Genomic DNA, 25,469 nt, shown 5'->3' on the forward strand with positions numbered 1-25,469 from the left:
CAACAGATAACCAACAAGGACCTACTGTACAGCACAGGGAACTCTACTCACTATTCTCTAATAACCTATATGAGAAAAGAATCTGTAAAGTAATGGATATATGTATCTGTATAACTGAATCACTTTGCTGTACACCTGACACTAACACAACACTGTAAATCAACTGTAATATAAAATAAAAATTAAAATAAAAAATAAAGTGACATAGACCCAAAGTCAGTAACAAAAAAAATTCTGAAATAACCCTCAGAAAAGAAAAGAAAACTAAATGTATGATATAATGACTAAACCATATAACTCCCACCCAGAAAGTGCTGTTAACCCCATGATCTCCCCATGTTTTTCCAATGGTGCTACTCCCCTCCCATCCAAGAGGTAACCATCATCCTGACTTTTATTTATAGTTTTTACACCTATGTATACATCTCTAAACACAAGAGCTTTTTATCTTTAACTTATGTATGTACAAATAGACTCATAGTGCATTCATCCTTTGGTTTCCTGATTCCTTTAACAATATGTTTGTACGATTCATCCATGTGGTTTGCTAGAGATCAATAATTTTCAACGCTATTTGGCCTGTTATTTTTCCTAGCACAGTACGAGTGAGTGCTACCATCTTTTTGGTTAGGAAAGACAAGCCAATAAATATTGTGTACTCTTTCCGTCCTTGTCTTCCCTTGATATTTAAATTCGGAAATGCAATTGATCTGAAAACAGTCACCAAACAGAGAAGTCAATAGGGTGTGCGATACTCACTCACAACATTGGCTTGTCCGGTGAATATGGTGTACTGGAGCTCGTAGGAAACCACACTGAACTCATCATCGGAGGTCCAGTGAACGGTGATGGTGTCATAGGAAGCCGTGCAGAGCTCTTCTCTAATTGTGGGAGGGTTGGGAGCTGTGGGGAGCAAGATGGTCATCAGCAGAGAAGCAGACACCTCTGGGATACATTTCAAAGGAGATGTTTGACAGTCAAAGCAGGCCTTTTAAAATATATCCATCAGAACTACTAAACTAGAGATGGTGATCCCAATCCAAAGAACATTTGGTTGGCTGGTTATCACGGTGATTTTTCCCAGGTAGTGTGACTTCAGCCAGCCAGTATCTTATCTCTATTTATCATGAAAGCACGTTTAGAAGGGTAAGCAAACAAGACTCTCTTATTCATGAAAGAAAACATGTTAAACAAAAAGTAAACAAGATGAACTCTTGTCATTTCATCCCCATTGTGGGGATGGCAAACTTTTTCGGTAAAGAGCTAGATGGTAAATATTTTAGGCTTTGTGGGTCATCTGGTCTCTGTTGCAACTACTCAACTCTGCCTTTGTACCATGAAAGTGGCCAGAGACAAACTGTACTCAAATAGACCTGGCCAGGTTCCAGTAGAACTTTATTTACAAAAACAAGTGAGGACCAGATTTGGCATGTGAGCCAAAGTTAGTCAACCTCTGGAGCTACAAGATGCCACGTATTTTTATATTCAGGCACCCAACTGAAAAAATACTGATGTTTGTTATCCCATAACGTATCAGTCAGATAATTGTTTGAAAATTTTCTTTCATTACATGTTTTGATGCCTTATAAAAATGTATTAGTGTGATTCTGTTTTCTTCTCATTTTTTCAGTTGATAGGTGAGATTTCAAATTAAGAACATGATTGCCAATCGATCATATCTAAGAAGTACATTTTCCTTCCTCAAGAAAAACAGGATTCCTTGGCATTTGATTAACTTATCGTTGGGGAAGGCTGCTGTTTTATGCCTTGAACACATTCTGGAGCAGAGAAGTCTAAATCCTACCCAAATGATGATTTTAAGTTGACTTCTACTGGATTGATTTCAATAACTGGTTTTATGAGACGAGTTTGTGAGCAAGAAAAAGCCTAGGCAGTGAGTGCTTTGCACTGGCAATAATATTTTAGAGCAGGAGCTGGCAAGCTATGGCTATGGGCCAAATCTGGCCCACTGCCTGTTTTTGTAAATAAAGTTTTATTGGAACACAGCCAGGCTCATTCATTTATATACTGTCTCTGGCTGCCTTTGTGCAATAGCAGAATTGAGTAGTTGCAACCATATGTCCTGCAAAGACTAAAATATTTACCATCTGGCCCTTTACAGTCAGAGTTTGCCGAGCCCTGGTTTAAAGCGTCGATCCAGGCCTTTTTTCCCATTCTTCTGTACACCAGAACCTAACTTCAAAAGGAGAAATATATCTGCATCCGACAGATGAGGAGCAATGTTTGCTTACACTATTAGAGAATTCTTTCCTGCTTGAAACTTTGATTAGGATGGCTGAGTCCTAAAGAAACCCGAAGAAGGAGGAAAGTTTATGAAAATGGTACAATTTAAAACTTTAATTGTTTTAGTACTCTGCACTTTGCCACTTGACGATACATGCAGGACAAATATCGTACGAAGCAAAGTAACTTTTATATCTGTGGCATAAAGTCAGTTAGCCCAGCTTAGTCTATTGATTATTGAATTCCACAAACATTATCGCGGCAGGCACTGCATTACGGTATGCATTAAGGGATACTACTCAGCCATAAAATGAAATAATGCCATGTGCCATGGACTTAGAGATGATCATATTAAGTGAAGTAAGTCAGGCAGAGAAAGACATATACCATATGATATCACTTACATGTAGAATCTAAAGTATGACACAAATGAACTTATCTATGAAACAGAAAGAGACTCAAAGACATAGAGAACAGACTTGTGGTTGTCAAGGGGGAGGAGAGGTGGGGGAGGGATGGATTGGGAGTTTGGGATTAGCAGATGCAAACTATTATATATAGAATGGATAAACAGCAAGGTGCTACTGTATAGCACAGGGAACATATTCAATATCCTGTGATAAACCATAATGGAAAAGAATATGAAAAAGAATATATTGGGCTGGCCAAAAAGTTCGTTCGGGTTTTGCCGTAAGCTTGTGTATACTATATCTATATGTATAACTGAATCACTTTGCTGTACACCTGAAACTAACACAACATTGTAAATCACCTATACTTCAACAAAGTAAATAAAAAAAAAGCGATAACTTGAAAAAAGAAAGATGTGCATTAAGATAGAAGGGCTCTACAGAGCCCTTAAAACATTCTTTCTGGAATATGACTTTATACATCTGTCTCCTGAAGTATCCACATGCAAGATTTAGTGTCATCAAAAACAGAAATATAGATCAATGGAACAGGATAGAAAGCCCAGAGATAAACCCACACATATATGGTCACCGTATCTTTGATGAAGGAGGCAAGAATATATAATGGAGAAAAGACAGCCTCTTCAGTAAGTGGTGCTGGGAAAACTGGACAGCTACACGTAAAAGAATGAAATTAGAACACTCCCTAACACCATACACAAAAATAAACTCAAACTGGATAAAAGACCTAAATGTAAGGCCAGACACTGTCAAACTCTTAGAGGAAAACACAGGCAGAACACTCTATGACATACATCACAGCAAGATCCTTTTTGACCCACCTCCTAGAGAAATGGAAATTAAAAACAAAAATAAACAAATGGGACCTAATGAAATTTAAAAGCTTTTGCACAGCAAAGGAAACCATAAACAAGACGAAAAGACAACCCTCAGAATGGGAGAAAATATTTGCAAACGAAGCAAAGAATTAATCTCCAAAATATACAAGCAGCTCATGCAGCTCAATATCAAAAGAACCACCCAATCCAAAAATAGGCAGAAGACCTCAACAGACATTTCTCCAAAGAAGATATACAGCTTGCCAACAAACACATGAAAGAATGCTCAACATCATTAATCATTAGAGAAATGCAAATCAAAACTACAATGAGGTATCACCTCACACCAGTCAGAATGGCCATCATCAAAAAATCTACAAACAATCAATGCTGGAGAGGGTGTGGAGAAAAGGGAACCCTCTTGCTGCACTGTTGGTGGGAATGTAAATTGATACAGCCACTATGGAGAATGGTATGGAGGTTCCTTAAAGAACTAAAAATAGAATTACCATACGACCCAGCAATCCCACTACTGGGCATATACCCTGAGAAAACCATAATTCAAAAAGAGTCATGTACCACAATGTTCATTGCAGCTCTATTTACAACAGCCAGGACATGGAAGCAACCTAAAGTGTCCATCGACAGATGAATGGATAAAGAAGATGTGGCACATATATACAATGGAATATTACTCAGCCATAAAAAGAAATGAAATTGAGTTATTTGTAGTGAGGTGGATGGACCTAGAGTCTGTCATTCAGAGTGAAGTAAGTCAGAAGGAGAAAAACAAATACCGTATGCTAACACATATATATGGAATCTAAAAAAAAAAAAAAGTTCTGAAGAACCTAGGGGCAGGACAGGAATAAAGATGCAGGCGCAGAGAATGGACTTGAGGACACAGGGAGGGGGAAGGGTAAGCTGGGGCAAAGTGAGAGAGTGGCATGGACATATATACACTACCAGATGTAAAATAGGTAGCTAGTGGGAAGCAGCCACATAGCACAGGGAGATCAGCTCGGTGCTTTGTGACCACCTAGAGGGGTGGGATAGGGAGGGTGGGAGGCAGACGCTAGAGGGAGGGGATATGGGGACATATGTATACGTATAGCTGATTCACTTTGTTATACAGCAGAAGCTAACACAACAGTGTAAAGCAATTATACTCCAATAAAGATGTTAAAAAAAAAAGAACAGATAGAAAGCTTGGAAATAGACCCATGATACATAGAACTTGACGTACAAAAAAGGCAGCACCACAAAGGTGGCAAAGCCATCTTCATGAGGAAAGAATAGATTGCTTAGAAATTACGTTGATAAAACTGGTTTACAATATGAAGAAAAATTCAGTTAAATCCCTACCTTACACTAAATACAAAGGTAAACTTCAGATAGCTCAAAGATATAAATGGAAAAGTAAAACAATGAGGCTAATGGAAGAAGCAGAATATCTTTGTGCCTTAGGATGGGGAAAGGTTTCTTAAACAAGATCCAAAAATACAAAACTTAAATCACTAAGATGTATACTTTAAATATCTTGCAATTTTATTTGTCAATTATACCTCAATAAAGCTGAAATTTTTTAAAAAATAAAAAAAATGGTAGAATTTATTAGTGAAAAAAAAAAAGATTTAGTGCCATGTGCTGTGACTTGGATGAATAAGTGATACCGATCGAGAGATGCCTTCCATGGAGGAGGCCCAGCTGCATCGTAAAACATGCTTATTACTGTCTGTGTGGTCCCTGTTAGTGTGGGATCACCCTGCATGGATCAGTGGAGAAATATTTATTCTCCCATCATCTAAATAGTTCATTGAATTATTTCTCCATCAACCATCGTAGAAAGATTTGGTTCTTTCTGCACTGCAATATATGATTCAATATAAAGAACACTGTGTTTGAAATAGGCAGGTAGCTGGGAGACACATGGCAGGGGCTGTAATCAGGGAGGGAATGTCACCTCTCTGGGTTATTCACTTGACATACCATTTAGAGGCATGTCAGAGGCGAAAAAAAAAAAATCTTGTTTTCACAGCCAGGCAGACTAACCCTGTTTTGATTATAAACCCAATGGGTTTGTCCTGAAAAGTCAATATCCAATTTACAGTAAACGAGAACAGCAGCATGCTGCCAATTTCAATATTCATGCAATTGGTATACCAGAACTGTTATTTTCTTGCCTCTGTCATAAACAGGACACAAGAAATGGTGGGCTAATACTCCACAAACACTTCATTTCCTGCTTACGAATGTCTGATAAACTATTTGGACTTGGCAATATCAGCCAAGCATTGTATGTTATGGCCAGGATCGATGTTATGTCTAGAAACGGTCCAAATTTGTATTGGAGGGTGACAGCTAAGAAGGCATAATAGCAGGTACCCCATATGGTCTTTAGTTTGGCATAAACAGCCATCGGGATGATATATGGTGTACACTCTACAAGTCAGTGCAAACTACTCTCACAATTTCCCCTGTAGTCAGTACTCTGGCATTCACGTAGAGATTAGAATGGGCATACGTTATCGAAATGCTATTCAACAATTTTGGGGAAATGGGGAGGGCATTCTTGACAATAAGACACTGATTTTGTGCAGAATGGCCACGTGCCCGGCCAAACATTTTTTCAGTCTTCTCTGCCCTTGGGTGTGACCTTATGACATGGATCTAGCCCACAAGACACAAGTGGAAGTCTGCTAGATGGATCTTCTGAGCAAGCTTTTGGTTTTCCTCATAAACAGACTTGGCTGACAGAGCTTTTGGTCACCATTTCCCATCTGTCCCTCTCTTTTTGTCTGTAACTTGGGCGTAACGCTTGGAGGTGGAATAGTTAGTTAGGCAGTCATGTGGCAAGACAGTGAAGATGGCAGAGCACAAAAAGAGGAAGAGCCTGGGGTCCGAAGTCATCACTGAGCCGCTGCCCAGCCCTGGACGGCAACAGAAGCCTCTGTCCTCCTGTTTCTCTGATAGGAACACTGTCTGATGGGTTTAGTCACTGCTAACTGGATTTTCTGTTGCTGTGACCACACTCATTCCCAAATGATATAAGAAAACAGGAGATTTTTAATAGGATGCCATCATAAAAAGCAGCTCAGCCTGAGAAAGGCTCACCTGCAGGGTCCAACACAGTAGCCACGAGCTCCGTGTGGCTCTTTACATTTCACTTTAATTAAAGTGAAACAAAAGTAAAAACTCACTAACCACATTTCAGATTTTCAACACAGCCCCACGTGGCTAGCAGGTACCCTACTGGACAGTGCAGTGTGTTTCTATCGTCCTAGAAAGTTCTGTGGCATAGTGTTAGTCGAGGTAAATCTCAGAGTGAAAAGCTACATTCATAAATAGTTGAAATCGAGTTTGGTTTCTTACTGGACGTGCTTTTTGAGTCAACTTCTTTCTTCCTTCATAGGCATGGTATGGTGTGAAAGAATTACCTAAGATAAGAAGATGTTTCTGGGGTGACTCGCCTCCCTTGCAAATGCACAAAGGCTAAAACCGGCACCTCGGGTCCAGGCAAAGAAAAAAAAAACTGATCTGGGTACAGTGCTCCTTGAACATAGAAATCCTTTGCTTTCTAGCCACAGACTGTAAAAATAAACATCACCCAATGCTCCGTCTCTCCTGCTTCCCCTTTCCCAACTGCTCTCCCACAAACACACATACACAATGAGAGTGGAGACACTGGTGCCGCGCTAAGTTAGGGATGTGGCCTCTTGAAGGTGGCACATCCTAAATTCAGTGCACAGCTGGCTTCACTGTATACGCGGAGCTTCTCTGAAGTCCCCGCGGCACCCGCGGCTTTGGATAACACAAATAAAGTCATCTAAACAGTCCACATTCTATGAGCGATTGTGGTCAGTTCTTGCCTTAGCAGTCGACGGCTAAGAAAAATTTGGAAGCATGGTTAGGAATAGGAGTAGCCAGAGGTTCCTTTTATTATGGCTGCTTTTGTTTTTTAAGCTTGACCTCACCCCCCACCACACAAAAAAAGTGCCTATCAGAAAGCACAGAACTGAAACATGGCACTAGGAATACAAGTGTGATTTTTGGGACATCTGCCATGGTGACCTTTGCCAAGATGAAATTCAGTCTTTTACTAGAAAGTATGGAGGTCTTTGGAGTCTGTACAGACCTGAGCTAAATCCTAATTCTGCCTCTCCCTAGCTGTCTCACCTCCAGCAAGATGGATGACCTCCGTCGTCTGCAAAATGAGGATTATAATACTTCACCTCAATTCGATGTTGGGAAGATTAAACAAACACAAAGAGCCAGAGCAGGGTAGATACCCCATTAGAGTTAGCTGCTAAGTTTTTCTCTGCCAAGGCACTGTGAGAGTCATCTGCCTTGCTGACATGAAATGGAAAACAGCCACGCGGCCTCATGCACCTCTCTGATGGCCAACAGACGTATCATGTGTGGTACCCACACGCCGAGAGTGCGGGAAATGGTGGTAAGTATGCTTTCAATGACTGAGATTCTCTTTTTGCCTCTGTCCCCAGTTTAGTCTTGGACTGTATTATTTTGCTTGAAAAAAAAAAACAAAAACCAAAGGAATACCAAAAATGTTTTACGGGAATATTAGACTTCATTCCTAAATCAGAAGCCCACACCTCTGGTTTTAGGACACTGATCAAGTGTCAAAGTTTGTATCACTGAACATACCCAGTATTAAAGAAAACACAAAAGACAATACCTGTAAGGTAATCCAGACATTCTAGCAATTTCTTCTCTCGTGAAAAATCTAAGGCAAAGGTGTCAAATGTGTCGTTGAGGTTGATTTCAGGAATTAGCACCTGGGATGATGCCGTTGCCATGGAGACTCTATAATTGAAACAAAACAACTTTTTAGAAATGTCAAGCTGGCTTTTACCATCACTGCATCAGAGTGAAAAAATAAAACGAAAAGAAATATCATTTAAAAATCGTGCTGTTTTTTTTAAATTAATTAATTTATTTTTGGCTGTGTTGGGTCTTCATTGCTGCGTGCGGGTTTTCTCTAGTTGCGGCAAGCAGGGGCTACTCTTTGTTGCGGTGCACGGGCTTCTCATTGTGATGGCTTCTCTTGCTGCAGAGCACAGGCTCTAGGCGCACGGGCTTCGGTAGTTGTGGCACGCGGGCTCAGTAGTTGTGGCTCACGGGCTCTAGAGCGCTGGCTCAGTAGTTGTGGCGCACGGGCTTAGTTGCTCCGCGGCATGTGGGATCTTCCCGGACCAGGGCTCGAACCCGTGTCCCCTGCCTTGGCAGACGGATTCTTAACCACTGCGCCACCAGGGGAGTCCAAAATAGTGCTGTTTTTGATGTAAGCTATTATATATAGGATGGATAAACAACAAGGTCCTACCGTATAGCAAAGGGAACTATATTCAATATCCTGTGATAAACCATAATGGAAAAGAATATTAAAAAAATAATGTATATATAACTGAATCACTTTGCTGTACAGCAAAAATTAACACATTGTAATTCAACTATACTTCCATTAAAAAAAATAAATTTAAAAAATGTCAAAAAATAAAACCAGTGCTCTTTTTACACGTGAGCCTTAAGAAAAATCTCGGAATGGCACAACAGGCAACACAATGCAAATGAGTATAAGCTACGAGAGAAGGCAGAGGAACTGGGAAAACAGTGGAATGGCTTCCTCCCTTCCTTTTTACTATCGGAAAAAAATTCCCCGTGGAGGCGAAAGAATATTCATATTTCACATTGCTGTATATTTAACTCTCTGGCCCCCGCACATCTAACCCCAGCGAGAAGCACATAGCTCCAGGCATTTCTTCACACATCTGTCTGGGAAACTGTTTGTTCCTTTCAGACTCGACCCTGCTCCACTTCAAAGAAGAGTCTCCCAAATTTCAAGCTGCATAAAAGGCAAAGTGAAGATTAAAAAAGAATGTTTCCAGATATTGGATTAGTTTAATCAATGACTAGCCTCTCCCTAAAAATAAACATTAAAAAAGGAGTTTTTGTCAGGCTCGTTTTCATTCTCCTTGTCTTCATGTTCTTGCACCATATTCCCAGCAGATGCCATGGAAAATATACATGAGCTTTCTCACAAATTCCCCTGATGGGTCCACCGTTTCTCCTCTTCATTAAGGTTGTTAGTTAGACTTCTCGTTTATAATCTATAAAGCAAGCTATTGGTATGTATTGGTCTCCTGCAATGGACTCTCACGTTGATTGGGAAAGTTATTATTAATAGCAGAACATTTTGACTAATTAACAATGCAAGTGATTCTTCTAAGAACAAGGTAATTATGGGATGATGTAAACCACTTCTGAGCACATCAAACTATGCTAGACTCATAATCTTGATTTTGGTATTTCAGGAAGTTCAATAAACACCACCAAGGACCTACTATGTGTAGGATACTGTGTAGGGTACTGGGAATTTTTGAGCAAAGAAACAACCTTTAAATGATTTAGCCATAACCTAGTTACTTATTTTCTAATGAGAAGGGCACTGATGCTCATTTATACAAGACCATACAGCTAGCTGGCAGCAGCCAGGAAGAGAATTCTAGGTCTGTACTCTTCCATTTAATCTAGAAACATTTCAACCTGGTTACACTAAAAGATAGATCTCCTCTTGCATCTCTCAATGGCTCTTAAAGTTTTGGATTTTATAAAGAAATATATCTTGGCTATAAAAATTACATCTGTGGGCACATCTATACAGTGGAATATTTTTCAGCCATAAAAAGGAATGAAATACTGATATATGCTATGACATGGATGAACCCTGAAAGTATTATGATAAGTGAAAGAAGCCAGACACAAAAGGCCATATATTGTATGAGGCACTTGTATGAAATGTCCAGAATAGGCAAATCCATAGAGACAGAAGGTAAATCAGTGGTTGCCAGGGGCTGGGGGAGGGGACAATGGAGAGTGATTACATAATGGGTGTGGGCTTTTCTCTTGGGGTGATGAAAATAATTCAGAACTTGATAGAGGCAGGAATTGTACAACACTGTGAATGTACTAAATGCCAATGAATTGGTCACTTTAAAATGGTTAATTTTATGTTATGCAAATTTCACCTCAATAAAAAAGTTACACCTATGAAATGCTCGAAATCCTTAGAGATAAAGTTTCTATAATTGTACTTCTGGTCCACATTCAGTGCTATATAGGGAGGGAAGTAGAGAAGATAATCAACAAAGTAATAATTGGAATGATACTGAGATCCATACATGAAAGTTTGAAGAGGAATAAACTCTGGAAAGAAAAGTTTCAAGTGTTTGAATGAGGGTAGAGAATCTAAATTCACCACCTGATCCTTTCACCAAGAAACAGTGACGAGCAGAGTTGTGTGATTTTATTAGCTAATTATTGCACCCAAGAGAATTGGACTAATTATTATGACAAACAACTGCTAATTCAGACTGATGGATAAAGGGATGGTTGCTAGGCAATTTTCACAGACGGTCAAACTGGACTTAAAAAACGCTTTCCTTATGACCGATAATCACAAAAACTCCTTCAAACTCAGAGATCTTAGGATTAGTCACCAAATATTCAACAAATACTGACTAAGCCCTTCAAATATGTCATTTACTGACGAGCCCAAAATATTTGCATCAATGCAGAAAGGTTCAAAGAAATGCTACAGTGCCATTTGAACTCCTCGAATAAAAATTTCAAAGTGAAACCCCAGTTATTTCTGTTTCATGATGTCCAACAGGGAGAACTGCACCAAGCTATCATGAAACAAGCACCGAACTTTCTATTGTGTTTCTCTGCTGTTTCCGCGTGGCATAGATCTTGTGCTCACCAGGTTAGGAGATCTCGAATGCTCTGAACAGATAATCTCAAGCTGGTACTTCCCCTGTCCAGTGGCACAAGCTTCTGTTCAGGTTCATCCAAAATAGATTTCATTCCCAACTTTCTCCTGGTTCTATGGTCCACAAACAATTAACTAAACCATGCTTTAGTCAAGGGACACTGTTGACAATGCCTGACATCTTGATGGTGGGAACTTTGTAGAGTGGGAACAGAAAGGCTGAAAGTTCCTAAGCCTGGGAGGCAAAGACTGACAGCAAGACTCTTTGGAGACGATTGCAGCTTTTAACACCTACACATTTTTTCTGATAGAAGGAAAGACATTTATCTTTGGCTACAATTTCAAATTCTTAATTGGACTGACAGGCAAGCGGAGATCTGCCAAATTCAACATTTTAGGCTATGTTTTTCTTCCCCAAATCCTTGTTGCCCATCTCTTGGCCTTTCAGATAAATTGCCAAAATCCACCAGGGCCATCAGCACATGCCACTTTCTCAATTCTGTGCTTTTAGAGTCGTGTGTGTGTGTGTGTGTGTGTGTGTGTGTGTGTGTGTGTGTGTGTACGGGAATATGTGTGCACGTGCTTGTGGGTGTGTGTGTGTGTCAAGCTCTTAACACACTGGAGCAAATAAGGGCATTGTGTCCTACCTTGACACTTAATGGGGTGGGCTGCACGTTACTTCCCCTTTCTATTTTGACTTCGATGTCCCTAATCTCCATGACACTCAGTTGCTAGCAGCCACATGGGGCCAGTTTTCTGGAAGGAAGACATGTCTAGAGCTAGAGTGCTTCCAAGATTTCTGCCAAACAGTCAACACCAGGGGAAGATGCTCTACCCTTCCCGCTTATTATTCCCCCATGCCCGACCGCCTGACAATGGCACTTAAATGGGTCTCTCTCGGGCAGGTGGGCTACGACACACATCACCATGGTTAAAACCCGGTGAGTTCTCACAGTAACAAAATGTGGTTTACTTTAGTCAGCTCAGGAATTCCCAAATGCGTTTGACCCTGGAACCTTGTTGTTTTAACACCAATTAACACCCTGTAGAACACATTTCAAAAATCACTCATCAGATGCACTCCAGTTGATAACTGGAGTTCTCGGTTTTGTATTCTGGGGAAGTCTGTTGGATCCTTGAATTGCCTGTGGCAGTGAGGGACAGAGGAGTCATCCAGTGAAGTCTGAGTCCCTCCTAGGAACTCTGAAAAACAGTACTGTTCAGGGGGAATTTTCTTTTTATCATCCTCTTGATACAGATAATTTGCTGCTAAAAATGATTTCAATTTTAGATGTCTCATAAGTAGTAGACCAACTTTCTTATGCTTGGATTGAGTGAAGAGTTTTGCTTATTTAACATCATCTTAGAAAAGTGCACATTGAATCACACCAAGAACTATATATATTAGCGAGGCTTGAGCATATAGTACATTATACAATCCATTTGCATCCATTTAGTGAGTGCGAAGGAAGGAAATTAGCATTTGTTGGAAGTTCACCTTGAGACAGGAACTCAGCTAATATCTTTACTACATTATTTCATTTTATCCCTACAGCAACCATATTAGGTAGGAATAATCGGCCCTGTTTTATAGATTTGTTCACACATTCATTCAGATCAGGCAGTTTGCTATGTGCTGGGGCCATAATGGTGAAAACAAGGTGGCTAGGGGTCCTGCCCGCTGGGAGCACATGAGCAAAATGAGACTCACAAGTATTAGGGAGCAGCCCTAGTGCTACCCGTAATTACTCCTGAGCAATTAGCAGAGCCAAGCGCTTGATTCCAAAGCATATGCATCTCCTACAATGTAAAACTTGAGGTTCTCTCTCTACTTGGGGTTTTCTGATGTTTCTGAATTGAAACTGAAAAACTTGTCGTGGTCTGATTCAGCTTGTGGGCGAACATATCCACTTCAAGTGGTTTAACGATGCAGAAAAATCACATCCAACTCTCACTTTAGGAAGGCCTGCAGGATTAAAAGCTTGTTCTGGGCATTCCACCCTTGAATAGAAGAATAAAGATGGTTTAGAAATACACAGGCACCAAAGCCCAAGGCAGACACAACAGGAAACACAACTATGAAGTCACGTTCTAGAGAAGAATGTTAAGTAATATGAAAACATAAATCTAACAAACATTATGGACTATCTACAACACTTAAGGCCTGTTTATAGGAGTCGCCAGCAATGTTATCACAACTACCAGCTACTGATAGAGGTAGCTAGTATGAGTCCAGTTTTCTAAGTCAAAAATAGCTCTTGGGGACTTCCCTGGTGGTCCAGTGGTTAAGAATCCATCTTGCAATGCAGGGGACGCTGGTTCAATCCCTAGTCGGGGAACTAAGATCCCACATGCCGCGGGGCAACTAAGCCTGCATGCCACAACTACAGAGCCCGCACTCTGGAGCCCACGCGCCACAACTAGAGAGAAGCCTGCGCGCTGCAATGAAGAGCCCACGCGTCACAACGAAAGATCCTGCGTGGGACTTCCCTGGTGGCATGGTGGTTAAGAATGCGCCTGCCAATGCAGGGGACAGGGGTTCAAGCCCTGGTCAGGGAAGATCGCACATGCTGCGGAGCAACTAAGCCCGTGTGCCACAACTACTGAGCCTGTGAGCCACAACTACTGAGCCTGCGTGCCACAACTACTGAAGCCCGCATGCCTAGAGCCCATGCTCCACAACAAGAGAAGCCACCGCAATGAGAAGCCCGCGCACCGCAACGAAGAGTAGCCCCCGCTCGCAGCAACAAAAGACCCAACGCAGCCAAAGATAAATAATATATAAATAAATTTATATAAAAAAAAAAAGATCCCGCGTGCTGCAACTAAGACCCAACGCAGCCAAAAAATAAAAAAAAATGTTTTTTTTTAAAAAAAATAGCTCTTGGAGAAACCCAAAGAACCACAGTCAAAAGGTGAGAGTTCTAGGATTTGAACCCAGGATTCCAAATTCCAAGTCCAAGCCCAGTGCCTTTTTACTATATTCTAATTGCTAGAAAGGGAAAAGGGCTCAGGAATTGACCAAGAGGATTGACAAATAGAGACAGAAAGAGATAGGATGCAGAAACACAGGGACAAGGGCTCCTAGCAAAATTTTACAGGCACTACGTATTCAAACTTGATGGAAGTTTAGACTTCTCATAAGCAGTGGGCCAACTTACTTATGCCTGGATTTAGTGAAGAGTTTTGCTAATTTAACATCATTTTAGAAAAGTGTACATACAATCACACGAAGAACTGTATATTAGTGAGGCTTGAGAATACAGTATATGATACAACTCATTTGTAGAAAGAGCAATCAGTCATGTTTCTGTTCTTGATGAGATGGGCTTGTGAGAGGTAGAGCTGAATGGATCCAGGTATGACCTGCTGCGTCTGAGGGAGATCACATGTGGGCATCCATGCGCTTGTGTTAGACTTCAAATGCAGGTCTTAACTTCCAGTTAAGTTCTCTCTTGACTGTTATGGGGCCACATTCTCCCCCCGTCTAGGTGAGAATTTATTCGTGTTAGACTGGATCGGATTTTTAGGGATTGCTGAGACATGCAGCTCACACTAGCCATTTCATCTGGACATCTCACAATTTATAGCTGGAGAAAAGTACTATTGGATCCCAGTTGGAAACCATGACGTAAGTGTAAACGCTGTCTAGTAGAGTGTCCTGGGTACACTGGAGTATTAGCGCTGTTTGCAGTTTTTAACTTTAGCATGAATATTTCAGGCAACTGGAGGCAGTTGAGAGCAGCGAAGACAATTAAATACTTGGAACCTACGAGTCATGAGGAAAGAAGCTGGCCGCTCTTGGAGAAGGGAGGAGATCATTTTAAGGATATAAAAGGTATGATAACCAGCTGTTATCCACGTGCTTTGGAAGAGATAAGTATCTAACCAGTCTCAGAGGACATTCTCTCAAATAGAAGAAGTAACACAAAGAAGCCGGTTGGATTCTCGACCAGAGTTGTAAAGATACTCTACCCTCCTCCCATTGAAGGAACACTGAAAACGGAAATACCACTGCCTACCTCTATGCGGTATTTTGAGAATTAGCAAGTGTGCAACACAAGCAAGCCCTCCATAAGCATTAGTTTTCTTTCTCCTTCCTCGAAGAAATTCAAGTCAGAAGATGGTATTTTTTGCTCTAGGCCAAAGGTTGGCAAAGTACCACCCGAGGGCCAAATCTGGCCTGCCGCCTGTTTTTTGTCAATGGTCTTATTGGAACACACCCTCACCCATTCATTTCCATCTAGGCTAGGCTGCTGGAGACCTACCCAGAGTTGAGTAGTTGTGATGGGGACCTGATAACCTGCAAAGCTGAAAATATTTACTCTCTGGTCCTTTACAGGCAAAGTTTGCAGACTCCTGCTCTAGGATAATAGACCAGCATGAAGGAGCTGTCCGGCGGTCTTCTAGGGATAGTCTTCTATTATGGCTTTGGAAAAGGATCAGCTGACTCTGAAACTTTGAACGAATGAAGAGTCAAGGCCACTGGCATTGGTTGGAGATGTCATTTAGGTGGCGTTAGGTGCTTTTCCTGGGCTCCACAAGAATTGCTATAGGTGTTTGCATCCGTGAAGGTGAGTAATTTTATGCCCATCAAGTACGAGTACTGAAGGCACACTGACCCCTGTCGGTTTCACTGCTGACCTGCCCATTCAAATCATGTCATTTTTATGTCCCCCTACCATAGAATAAAGAATATTTTAAAAGAAGGAGGTATGAAGCTGACAGTTTTGTCCTTTCTTTCTCTCCCACATGAGTCGGCCTTGACCTTTCAGGAGAGGCAAAGCTTCTCAACCAAATAAAAACAGGCCTAACAGAGAATAACACCTGGGCGATTTTTAAAACTAGATAAGCCCTGAGATGGAAGAAAAGACTCCCTTTTATGTTTTGGTCTTCATTTTGATGCTTTGTTATCAAGCATACGATAAGATCAGGTCTGAGAGTCACAGTAAATGCTGTTTTGTGCCATCATAAGCTTTCTTCCCCCACTAAAAGCAGGCTGATTTTATTCTTTCTGACTGGCGGACTCTTGTTTCAAAGGCCTTGAACTCTAGGTTGATACTGAAAAGGCTTTGACATGTCAAAGGGAAGCATCTTTAGCTGGAACAAAGCACCTCAAAGCCTCTATTCTCTGTGGTACTCAGCCTTGAAAATGCAAACAAAGGCAAGGCAGGCCAAGGCCAACCAATCACACCCCAGACACGGGAGCCCAGGCGCCAGAGAATTTCCCAGCAGCCCCCGCACTCACCTCTCAGTGATATTCTTCGCGGTCTGGAGGAAACGCGCGTGATCGTTCTCCTTCAGAGAGTGTTCCGCTTGGGAGATGAGTGATGCCGACCGCTCAATGCACTGTTTGCACTTTGCAATCTGCTGAGCCAGTTTGCGAAGCCTCATCACCTTGAACAAAAGAGGCACGGAGATGGTTACACGGGTGGGCTCGCTTAGTGAAAATGTGTCGGGCTGGACCCCTCCCGGTGTGTGCGTTTTATTGTATGCGAGCCATCCTTCAGTAAACGTTCAAAAAGGAGGCAGAGAAAGACGGAAATCCCAGCTATGGCGCTCTTGTCTTAGCTATTCTTTATCTCCTTGGAGAAGTGTTGCTAATTTGTTTTAAGAGGAAACCCTGAATTGCGAATTGCTTCCCTGTTGATGGGGGAAAAAGGTGTTGCCCAGTGTGCGTTACAGAGGGTCACCAGACCCCTTCCCTCACACAATTACCGTAAGATCGTAGGGAACCCTGAAACTTTCTCTAGTTCAATTTTTCAGCTGGCCATTGAGAAAATAAAACACCTCCATAGGTACAAATGTGTGCCTTAAGTCAAAACCATTTTCTAAGAAGTTCTTTGCCATCCATGTAATAAAATCGCGATGTAAAAACATTAGGTATCACTATTTCCCACACTATCTCAAACTCATGTGTTAAATTAACAGAAAGGGAGCATTTTTTTCCATTGATTAATATTTTTCCTGTTGAACAGATGAGAGAAAGCCAAAAAAAGCACAGCTGGGCCATTTCCCCTCACCGGGAACGTCATTTCCAGGCACTTTGTGCTTACTTGATAACTAAAACTATTTTGATAAGCATTTCCCAGTCGGGATAAAAACGCACGTTTGGTTCCAACCTCCATTCCAACTCCTGATTCCGTCTTGCTTGCAAACGACCCTCAGACGTAATTGACCATAACCTCTGGGGCAGGCCAAGATAAGTCCACGGTAACCCACTTGACCATTCGCTCTGGTGTTTGAAATGTGCTCAGAGATGAAGCCCTCTGGCCAGACGCCAAGTTCAAATGAGACGGCTAATTGGAATTGCCGTGCGCCTGGTGCCCCGGTGCACACAGCCTGGGACAGGTCTTGGCCGGCTTTATGATCATTCCGGAACGGAAAACAGCCCTGGGTGAAAGGGTAGGGAGGAGGCCAGTTCATCTGTTTTACAGACAAGGCTGGCTCAGGCTCCCTCCAGAATTCCTGCTAACTCCAAGAAATTCCTCCTTTCTCCAAGTCATCATTATCGTCCCTGCGCAAGTCTAATCGAAGAAAAGGAAGGAAGGAGATGTCAGGACTTGAGGCCTCTGAGGGCTGTCCAATTTCAGCTCTGTCCTACTACAGCAAACAAAGGAAATGAACGCTGAATCGTGAGGCATCAGCCACAAGACTGCAGGCAAGGGTGAGAAAGATTCTTGAAAGTAAAGGCTTAGAGAAATGAAGTGTCAAAACTCTGGGGCAAAGAGTATGTTATCTTAAGCCCGGTAAAAGATTTACCTCATTGCATATAATTATAGTGACCATCACCGCAGATTAACTGTGTTCATTAGTTGAATAAAATAACACTTATTTTACACCAAATAGAATTCAGCTGCTAACATCATTATATCCAGAGGTAAAGCTAAGAAAGGTACAGAGTCCAAATCAAGGTATTAGAATGCATCCATAAGAAATTGTCAGAGGAAGAAATATTTAATCACATAACATAAAGAATGCTTTCAATTACATAGCAGAATTGAAGATATTTAATACAGTTCTAACAGCAACAACAAAATAAGGACCAAATATTCCTTTTGAATAACTTCATGTCCTTTCGGTATACCTAATAATAGTGACCACACAGACGACAAATGGAAAAATGCTTGAACTCCATTTTCTTCTTTTTTAAAAAATTTCTATCATGATACTGGAAATTAAAAGCGACATAAGAGGAAAAGGAAGAAGCAAGAAAAAAAAAAAAAAGCCCTAAATCATGCATAAGTTGAAGCAAGCCAAAATGAGAGCCTCCTTTGAAAATATAGGAATTTTTTACAGAAAACTGTTGGCGTAATTTTAATTTTAGTTCAGTGTACAATTCCATCTGATATACCAGATTGGAGCTTTTCAAACCTGGTGTGCACAAGAATCAGCTGGGGACCTTTGTTAAAGAAAAACTGTAGATGTTTGGGCCGGCCCTCACATATCCTAGGTGAGGAGTTGTAATTGGCAGGGTGGCAGGAATCTGCATTTTAACAAGCAATGAATGTTTTTTGATCTGCAGGTGATGAATCGTCCGTATGGACAGGATTAGCATTGAAAAAACTAAATGAAAGAGGAGAGGAGAAAAGAAGGTAGCAGAAAGCATTCCTGGTAGAAAGGGCAAGATAAGTTTTGTAAAACTTATTTCTCTGTGTGTGTTGTGTGTGTGTGTGTGTGTGTGTGTGTGTGTGTGTCAGTGCTGGGTTTGATGTTATATGTATTTTTTACTGTGGGTTTCAGTAAAAAGAAAAAAGAAAAGAAAAACTTTTCTAAGTTAGTTCACAAACTATGGTCTGTGGGCCATATCCAGCACACTACCTGTTTGTGCAAATAAAGTTTTAATGGCACACTGGCACGTGCATCTGTTTCTGAATCATCTGTGGCTGCTTTCACACTACACTGTCGGGCAGCAGCGACCTGTTACGATAGAGACCGAAGGGCAAAACCTAAAATATTCATTATCTGGCCCTTTACAGAAAAAGTTTGCTGACTTAAACGATTCTGGTCAGATGGCCCTGCATTTGAACACACTCTGTGAAACACTGTCCTATGTGGTACCACACTTCAGAATCAGACACTGAGTGTTTAGCAATATACGGATTTCTTCATTAGAAAACACTTTTTTAATATATTACTTAAAAGTTTTTCCATGTTGGCACTGTTCTTTTTTTCCTTTGGGAAGTGCGACGGCACGTTATAATTTGTGGAATTCACTCCACACTCATCATGGAAATACTCTGCCTCCTTTTGGGGACATAGGCCTATTTAAATCAATCTATTTGCTGTTTATTTTACCTTACAAATGCTTTTTAAAAGTGGCCCTTTATTTTTCTTTAAATGTATTTTAAATGCTTTTATATATACGTAGGGTTCCCATGCCAAAGTTGTTAGGTCCAAACCATTGGTCCTCAATTAAAACAAGTATCTGAATCAACAAGGACTGTCCTCAGTGTTTCTATCAGGCTATACAAAAGCCCTGACATGTAGTCCAGGGTAATTATCTTACATTTTGGAGATTCAGAGTACATAAAAGCAGTGACGAGAAGGGACCCTTTTTCTCTTTAGCTGCAGCCTTCTACCATAGGTATGTGTCTGAACAAAGACACATAATTGGCTTAATCTGGAGTGTGCTGTCAGCTTTTCCTGTGTTGGCGTGAAATGTATCCCCTATTACTGAAGAAATAAGCCAGTTCTTTCCCGGGGAGTCTCAGAGCTTCAGACTCTTCAATCAGTCTAAGTATAAAGGCTGTTGAGCTATTTATTTCAAAGAAGGTGCAATGGTCTGAGAGCAGGAATTACCAGCATGTGCTCATGTGTAATATCGCCTGATAGGCAACCTCCCCAGTTGGAGGATTTGCGGTGCGTTTGTTTCCTCCAGATCGAATGGCATTGCGATTGGCGCCAGAGACAGATGAGGGCAAAGTCACTAGCCCTTCTCTGGATTGAGTGTCTTCAGACTTCCCAACCACCAGCCTGGGCACCCAGACTGGGCACCAAGTCCATACTTGCCCTCCCTGCCCAGCCTCTCTGATTTCCAGGGTGTCGGCACCCATGTTCTTTTCTTTAAAACGTATCTCTGACACCCAATGCCCTGGCCAGGGACTTAGTCACTGTGAATTCCCAGGTCTGGGATGAATCAGTCCTCGGTCGTGTACCAAAGTAGTTTCTCAATGGAAAGCTGAACGGGGCCTTCGTCTCTTCATCTTTCCCAAGTAACACTGCCTTCTGAGATTATATCCCTGAGCAAACGTGCACTTTAAAAAAGTGACACATCTCAAACATACGGACCGTTTTTAAAGTTATATGATCAACTTTCCCATACACAGTACCGGCTTTAGCAAATCTCAGTGTTTTCATCATACTAGCGTCTGATTTTTCAAAAGGAAGTAAAATATTATCGATGGCATTGAAGCCTTTGTGCGTCCCTCCCTAATTTAATTCATGTCCCTCTCCAGAGGAGAACACCCTCTTGATGACTCCCAAGCATGTTGATGTATATATGCCTAAACATTATATGGGATTTTTTTGTAGTTCATCAAACTTTATATAATATTTCTCATTCCCTAAGAATCATCATAAAACTTGCTTCTATTTTTGTGATTTGTCCATATGAATACGTATCACCCTAGTTCGTTACTTTTAATTTCTGAAGACTGTTCCATTGTATAAATGTACAATTTACTTGTCTTACTAACAGCTTTACTGAGATATAATTAATATGTAAGAAACTGCACATATTTCAAGTACAAATCTGATTAGTTTTCAAATATGTGTAAACCCATTAAACAGTCCTCACATTCAAGATAATGAACATATATCACCCCCCCCATTCTCCTCCTGTCCCTTTGTAATTCATCCCGCCCACCCCTCTGTCAGTCATCGCTAAGCGTCCACTGATTTGTTTTCTGTCACTGTAGATGATTAGAAAGTGTTATTTCTAGAATTTTGTATGAATATACTCATGCAGTATATACTATTTTCTGTCTGGCTTCTTTCACTCACAATAATTATATTGAGATTCATGTTGTTGCATGTGTGAAGAGTTCACTCCTTGCTGGATAGTACTGCATTGTATGGAAATGCCACAAACCGTTCATCTATTCATCTGTTGATAGACTTCGGGTCATTTCCAGTCAGGAAATTACCCTTAATATTACCCTTAATATTAACGTGAAAATTCACATACAAGTTTTATATAAACATCCGCTTTCATTTTTCTTGGTAAACACCTAGAATGGCTGGATCGAATGGTAAGTGTATGTTTAACTACTTAAGAACCTGCCAAACAGTTTTCTAAAATATACCGTCTCCATTCTTAGAAACAGTGTGTGAGCTATAGTTCCTCCACATTCTCACCAACACTTGGCATGGTCCATCTTTTTAATTTAACTATCCTAGTAGGTAAGTAGTGGTATCTCATTGAGGTTTTAATTTGCATTTCCTTAATTATTAATGACTTTGAACATCTTTTCATGTGCTTACTTGCCAGCCTTATACCTTCTTTGGTAAAGTATCTATTCAAATCTTTTATCCATTTTGGTGAAGGGGTCATCTATTTCCTTATTAATGAGTTTTGAGAACTTGTTATATATTCTGGATACGATTACTTTATTAAATAAATAATTTATAAGTATTTTCCCCTAATATGTGGCTTGTCTTTACATTCTCTTAAGAGTGCCTTTTGAGGAGAAGTTTTTACTTTTGGTGAAATACAATATATAATTATCTCTATAGTTTGTAAATATTTCTTTTATGTTTCTGCCAGTGTATATAATCTTTGGCCAACCAAAGCTCGCCAAGATTTCCTCCCACGTTTTCTTTCTTCTAGAATTTTCAGAGTTTTTACCTTTTACATTGAGGTATATGATCCATTGACATTTAATTTTTGTATGTGGTGTGAAGTATGGATCAAGTTTCCTATCCTTATGTGTAGACAGCCTCCCCTATGTGGAGGCTAAAACTCAGCTTCCAAAATTCCCTTCCCACTGAGTTTTCTTTGCCATTTCAGTGCATACGTTTTTCCCTCCGAAACTTCTAATTTGTTATTTTTATATCTATTTTTTTTTCTTATTTCACATCCTTCTTTTGTGATTTCACAATTTTTTGCTCTTTGAAGATAGAAGTCATTCCTTCATGTATCTCTTTGAACATCTTCTTAACATTTTCACATAAAATTAATTTCAACTGAGTTGAGAAAATGTCTTTGATTTTGTTGGCTGTATTTTTAGAAATTCAAGATCTCTTTATTTGCTTTGGAATTGTGGTTTGAGTTTCTGTTTTCAAGGGCTGAAGTCATTCATAATGTTTTTCTCCCTCCCCCACCTTGCTTAGCCTATCCTGTCTGTTTTACAGTCTCCTTCACCTCATCCTTGGGGGTCCTCATTCCAGAATCTTGTATTATCTCTGCATTTCTGAGGCTCCCATTTTGTGGAGGTATCAGAAAACAGTGCAGAGCCAGGCTCCAACCCAGCTGACTTGCTCTAGACTCCCAGGCCTGAAGTTTGCTAACAGCTATGACCCTAGGTGAAGGCTGGCAATAATCTGTTTTCGGTCCCTTTGAATGAACTGAGAAGCCTTACACAGCCCATGGCATTAACCAATGAGCCTGATTTCACTTTCCCATACCATCTGGAGCATTTCTAGCCCTTTTACCCCAACATTTCCAAAACTATTTAGCCATAGGAGTTGAAGGTGTAGCTGCTTTAGTCTCTTCCAGACCAAGTCCCAGGAGCCTGTGTCTTAAAAAGCCACCATCATGGCTTTGTAGTTTTCCTCTATTTCTGGCCCATGGAGATGTTCATGTGGTTTTGGGCCCAGCTATGTGTCTCTTTGCTCTTCTATTTTACTATGTTCTCCATCACGGACATGTGTCCAGGGTAGAGTGGGTGCACCAGAGCATGAAGCCCACGCATCACCATGACTGGAACTGGGGACACACACCCCTTCGCTACCTTGCTCTAGCTCATGAGAGGAACCCTCGTGCTGGGAAGTTACGTAAGGGGAAGGAGAAGACCTGCTGGCCAGGAAGTTGTGGCGGAGAGTCACTGCAGGCTGAATAAGGGCCCCCAAAGATGCCCACATCCTAATCCCAGGAGTTTTAAAAATATGTTACCTTACATGACAAAAGGGACTTTGCAGATGTGATGAAGTGCAGGATCTGGAGATGGGGGATATCCTAGATTATCTGGTTGACCCCAATGTAATTATAAGGGTCCTTATGAGAGAGAACCAGGAGAGTCTGTGCCAGACAAAGAGATTTCAGGATGGGTGCAATGCTCAGAGTGATATGATGAAGAAACCACAAGCCAAGGAATGTGGGTGGCTTCTAAAAGCCAGAAAAGAAATGGATTCTGTCCTAGAGCCTCCAGAAAGAAACAGCACTGCTGAAATCTTGACTTTAGCCCAGTTGTGACTGATTTTAGACTTCTGACCTCCAAAAGGTCAGGTATCAATAAATCTGTGTTGTTTTAAGCCACCAAGTTTGGGGTAATCTGTTCCAGCAGCAATAAGGAAGTAATATGCATACTGAGAGCTGATCCCTGCACACGACCACGTAAAGGCAACAAATTACGTTCCACATGTACGTTAATAATTAATTACAGCTGTTTTCAGGCTCTCATGTGCCTGAGAACCTGAAAGACGTCAGGTATTAAGAGAAATACACATGGTGCATGATGACAGAAGAGGAAGTAGATCCTGTACAGATTCCAGGCTGACATTCAGGATAATTTTTATGTGGGGGAAAGTAGCTGTTCAACACATCTGAGTCCGTCCCTGGCCAGGGAATAATTGTGTATATATTTGATAATCTACTGGAACAGCTTCCAGAACTATTTGATTTGACTTCAACTTTTCTGATCACCATCACAATGTACATGTATACATATTTTTCAATCTATACAGACAAAGCAGTCTAAAACATTCTTCAATATTAGAAGCACCTTTCAAAGTTTGAAGAAAACAGGGCTTCCCTGGTGGCGCAGTGGTTGAGATCCTGCCTGCTAATGCAGGGAACACAGGTTCGAGCCCTGGTCTGGGAAGATCCCACATGTCACAGAGCGACAAGGCCCGTGAGTCACAACTACTGAGCCTGCGCGTCTGGAGCCTGTGCTCCGCAACAAGAGAGGCCGCGATAGTGAGAGGCCCGCGCACCGTGATGAAGAGTGGCCCCCACTTGCCGCAAATGGAGAAAGCCCTCGCACAGAAACGAAGACCAAATGCAGCCAAAAATAAATTAAAAAAAAAAAAACAGTTTAAACGAATAGAACTGATATTTAAAAAAAAAAAAAAATGACTAATTTAAAAATAGAATAAAGTGATGGATTCTTAAGTTATCAACATTTCTGAATGAATTTTGAATAAATAAGAAGATGGCCATGAAGAATATAACCTAAATTTGTGAATTGCTTTTTGAATATAGTTTACTATAAAACCATAGGAATTTTAAACATACAAACATTAGCCAAGAAGTACTATTAATACTGTATATCCACAAAGGGGTATAAGATATAGTGAAACTACAGGAGTTTTGCCATGATGAAATGACACCTGTCTAAATTCCCTCAAGAGCATGAGAAAGCACTTCATAATTTCTGTATATAAAGTCTGATTCATTTAAACATGTATTTACTACCGTTTTGATTGCTAGGATATAGCAATAAATATGAAATGAACTTTTCCTCTATGGAACCCACCTTCTCATAGACAAGAGAGCTGGAAGACAGTGGCTATAACAGACCAGCGCACCATGCTGTGCCCTGGAGTTGGGGAATGGAGCAGCCTTTGTATTACAGGTGTGCACAGGAGACCATAACACAAAGAAAGGGCGGAGGAAAAAATGGCCAACCAAGAGGCTTTGAACTACATCTTAAAGACTTAGGACGAGATGACAGACAATAGAGAAAAAGGGGTCATTCAATATTTCCTAAGCTACTGAAGTGCATGGGAGTATATTTTCTCTAGGTAGAGAATACAAGACCTTCAGCCCTAGAAATCGTACCTTCCCTTCTTTGATCTTGGTTCCAATAATTTGTCGTCTTTGCTGAATGATCTCAATAAGAAGATCACACTCCTCCATCAATTTGGCTTCTTGACGTGATGCATTGACCTATGGGATAGATAAAATGGTGAGCATTAATTTGGTGTTTGTTTTAGTTAAATGCTCTTTTTTAAATGTAGACTAGT

The 25,469-nt window shown here is 40.8% G+C and overlaps 1 protein-coding gene and 1 long non-coding RNA gene across 7 annotated transcripts in view; one reads left to right on the top strand and one right to left on the bottom strand.

The window, feature by feature from the left end:
- LOC309620024 overlaps positions 1 to 25,469 on the top strand; it is a 335,464-nt gene that overhangs the window by 90,334 nt on the left and 219,661 nt on the right. The gene's annotated exons all lie outside the window — the stretch shown is intronic.
- The window catches only part of MID1 (midline 1), a 397,732-nt gene that overhangs the window by 49,663 nt on the left and 322,600 nt on the right, over positions 1 to 25,469 (bottom strand). For all 6 annotated transcript variants that reach the window (XM_082375673.1, XM_082375669.1, XM_082375672.1 and 3 more), the window contains exons 4-7: positions 25,285 to 25,392; positions 16,531 to 16,679; positions 8,190 to 8,317; positions 760 to 903 (exon numbers count right to left, since the gene is read on the bottom strand). In XM_082375673.1, coding sequence (XP_082231799.1) covers positions 760 to 903; positions 8,190 to 8,317; positions 16,531 to 16,679; positions 25,285 to 25,392 — 529 coding nt within the window. The remainder of the gene's footprint in view (positions 1 to 759; positions 904 to 8,189; positions 8,318 to 16,530; positions 16,680 to 25,284; positions 25,393 to 25,469) is intronic.

This window comes from Balaenoptera borealis (assembly GCF_965194805.1).
Source record: "Balaenoptera borealis genome assembly, chromosome: X".
Taxonomy (NCBI): domain Eukaryota; kingdom Metazoa; phylum Chordata; class Mammalia; order Artiodactyla; family Balaenopteridae; genus Balaenoptera; species Balaenoptera borealis.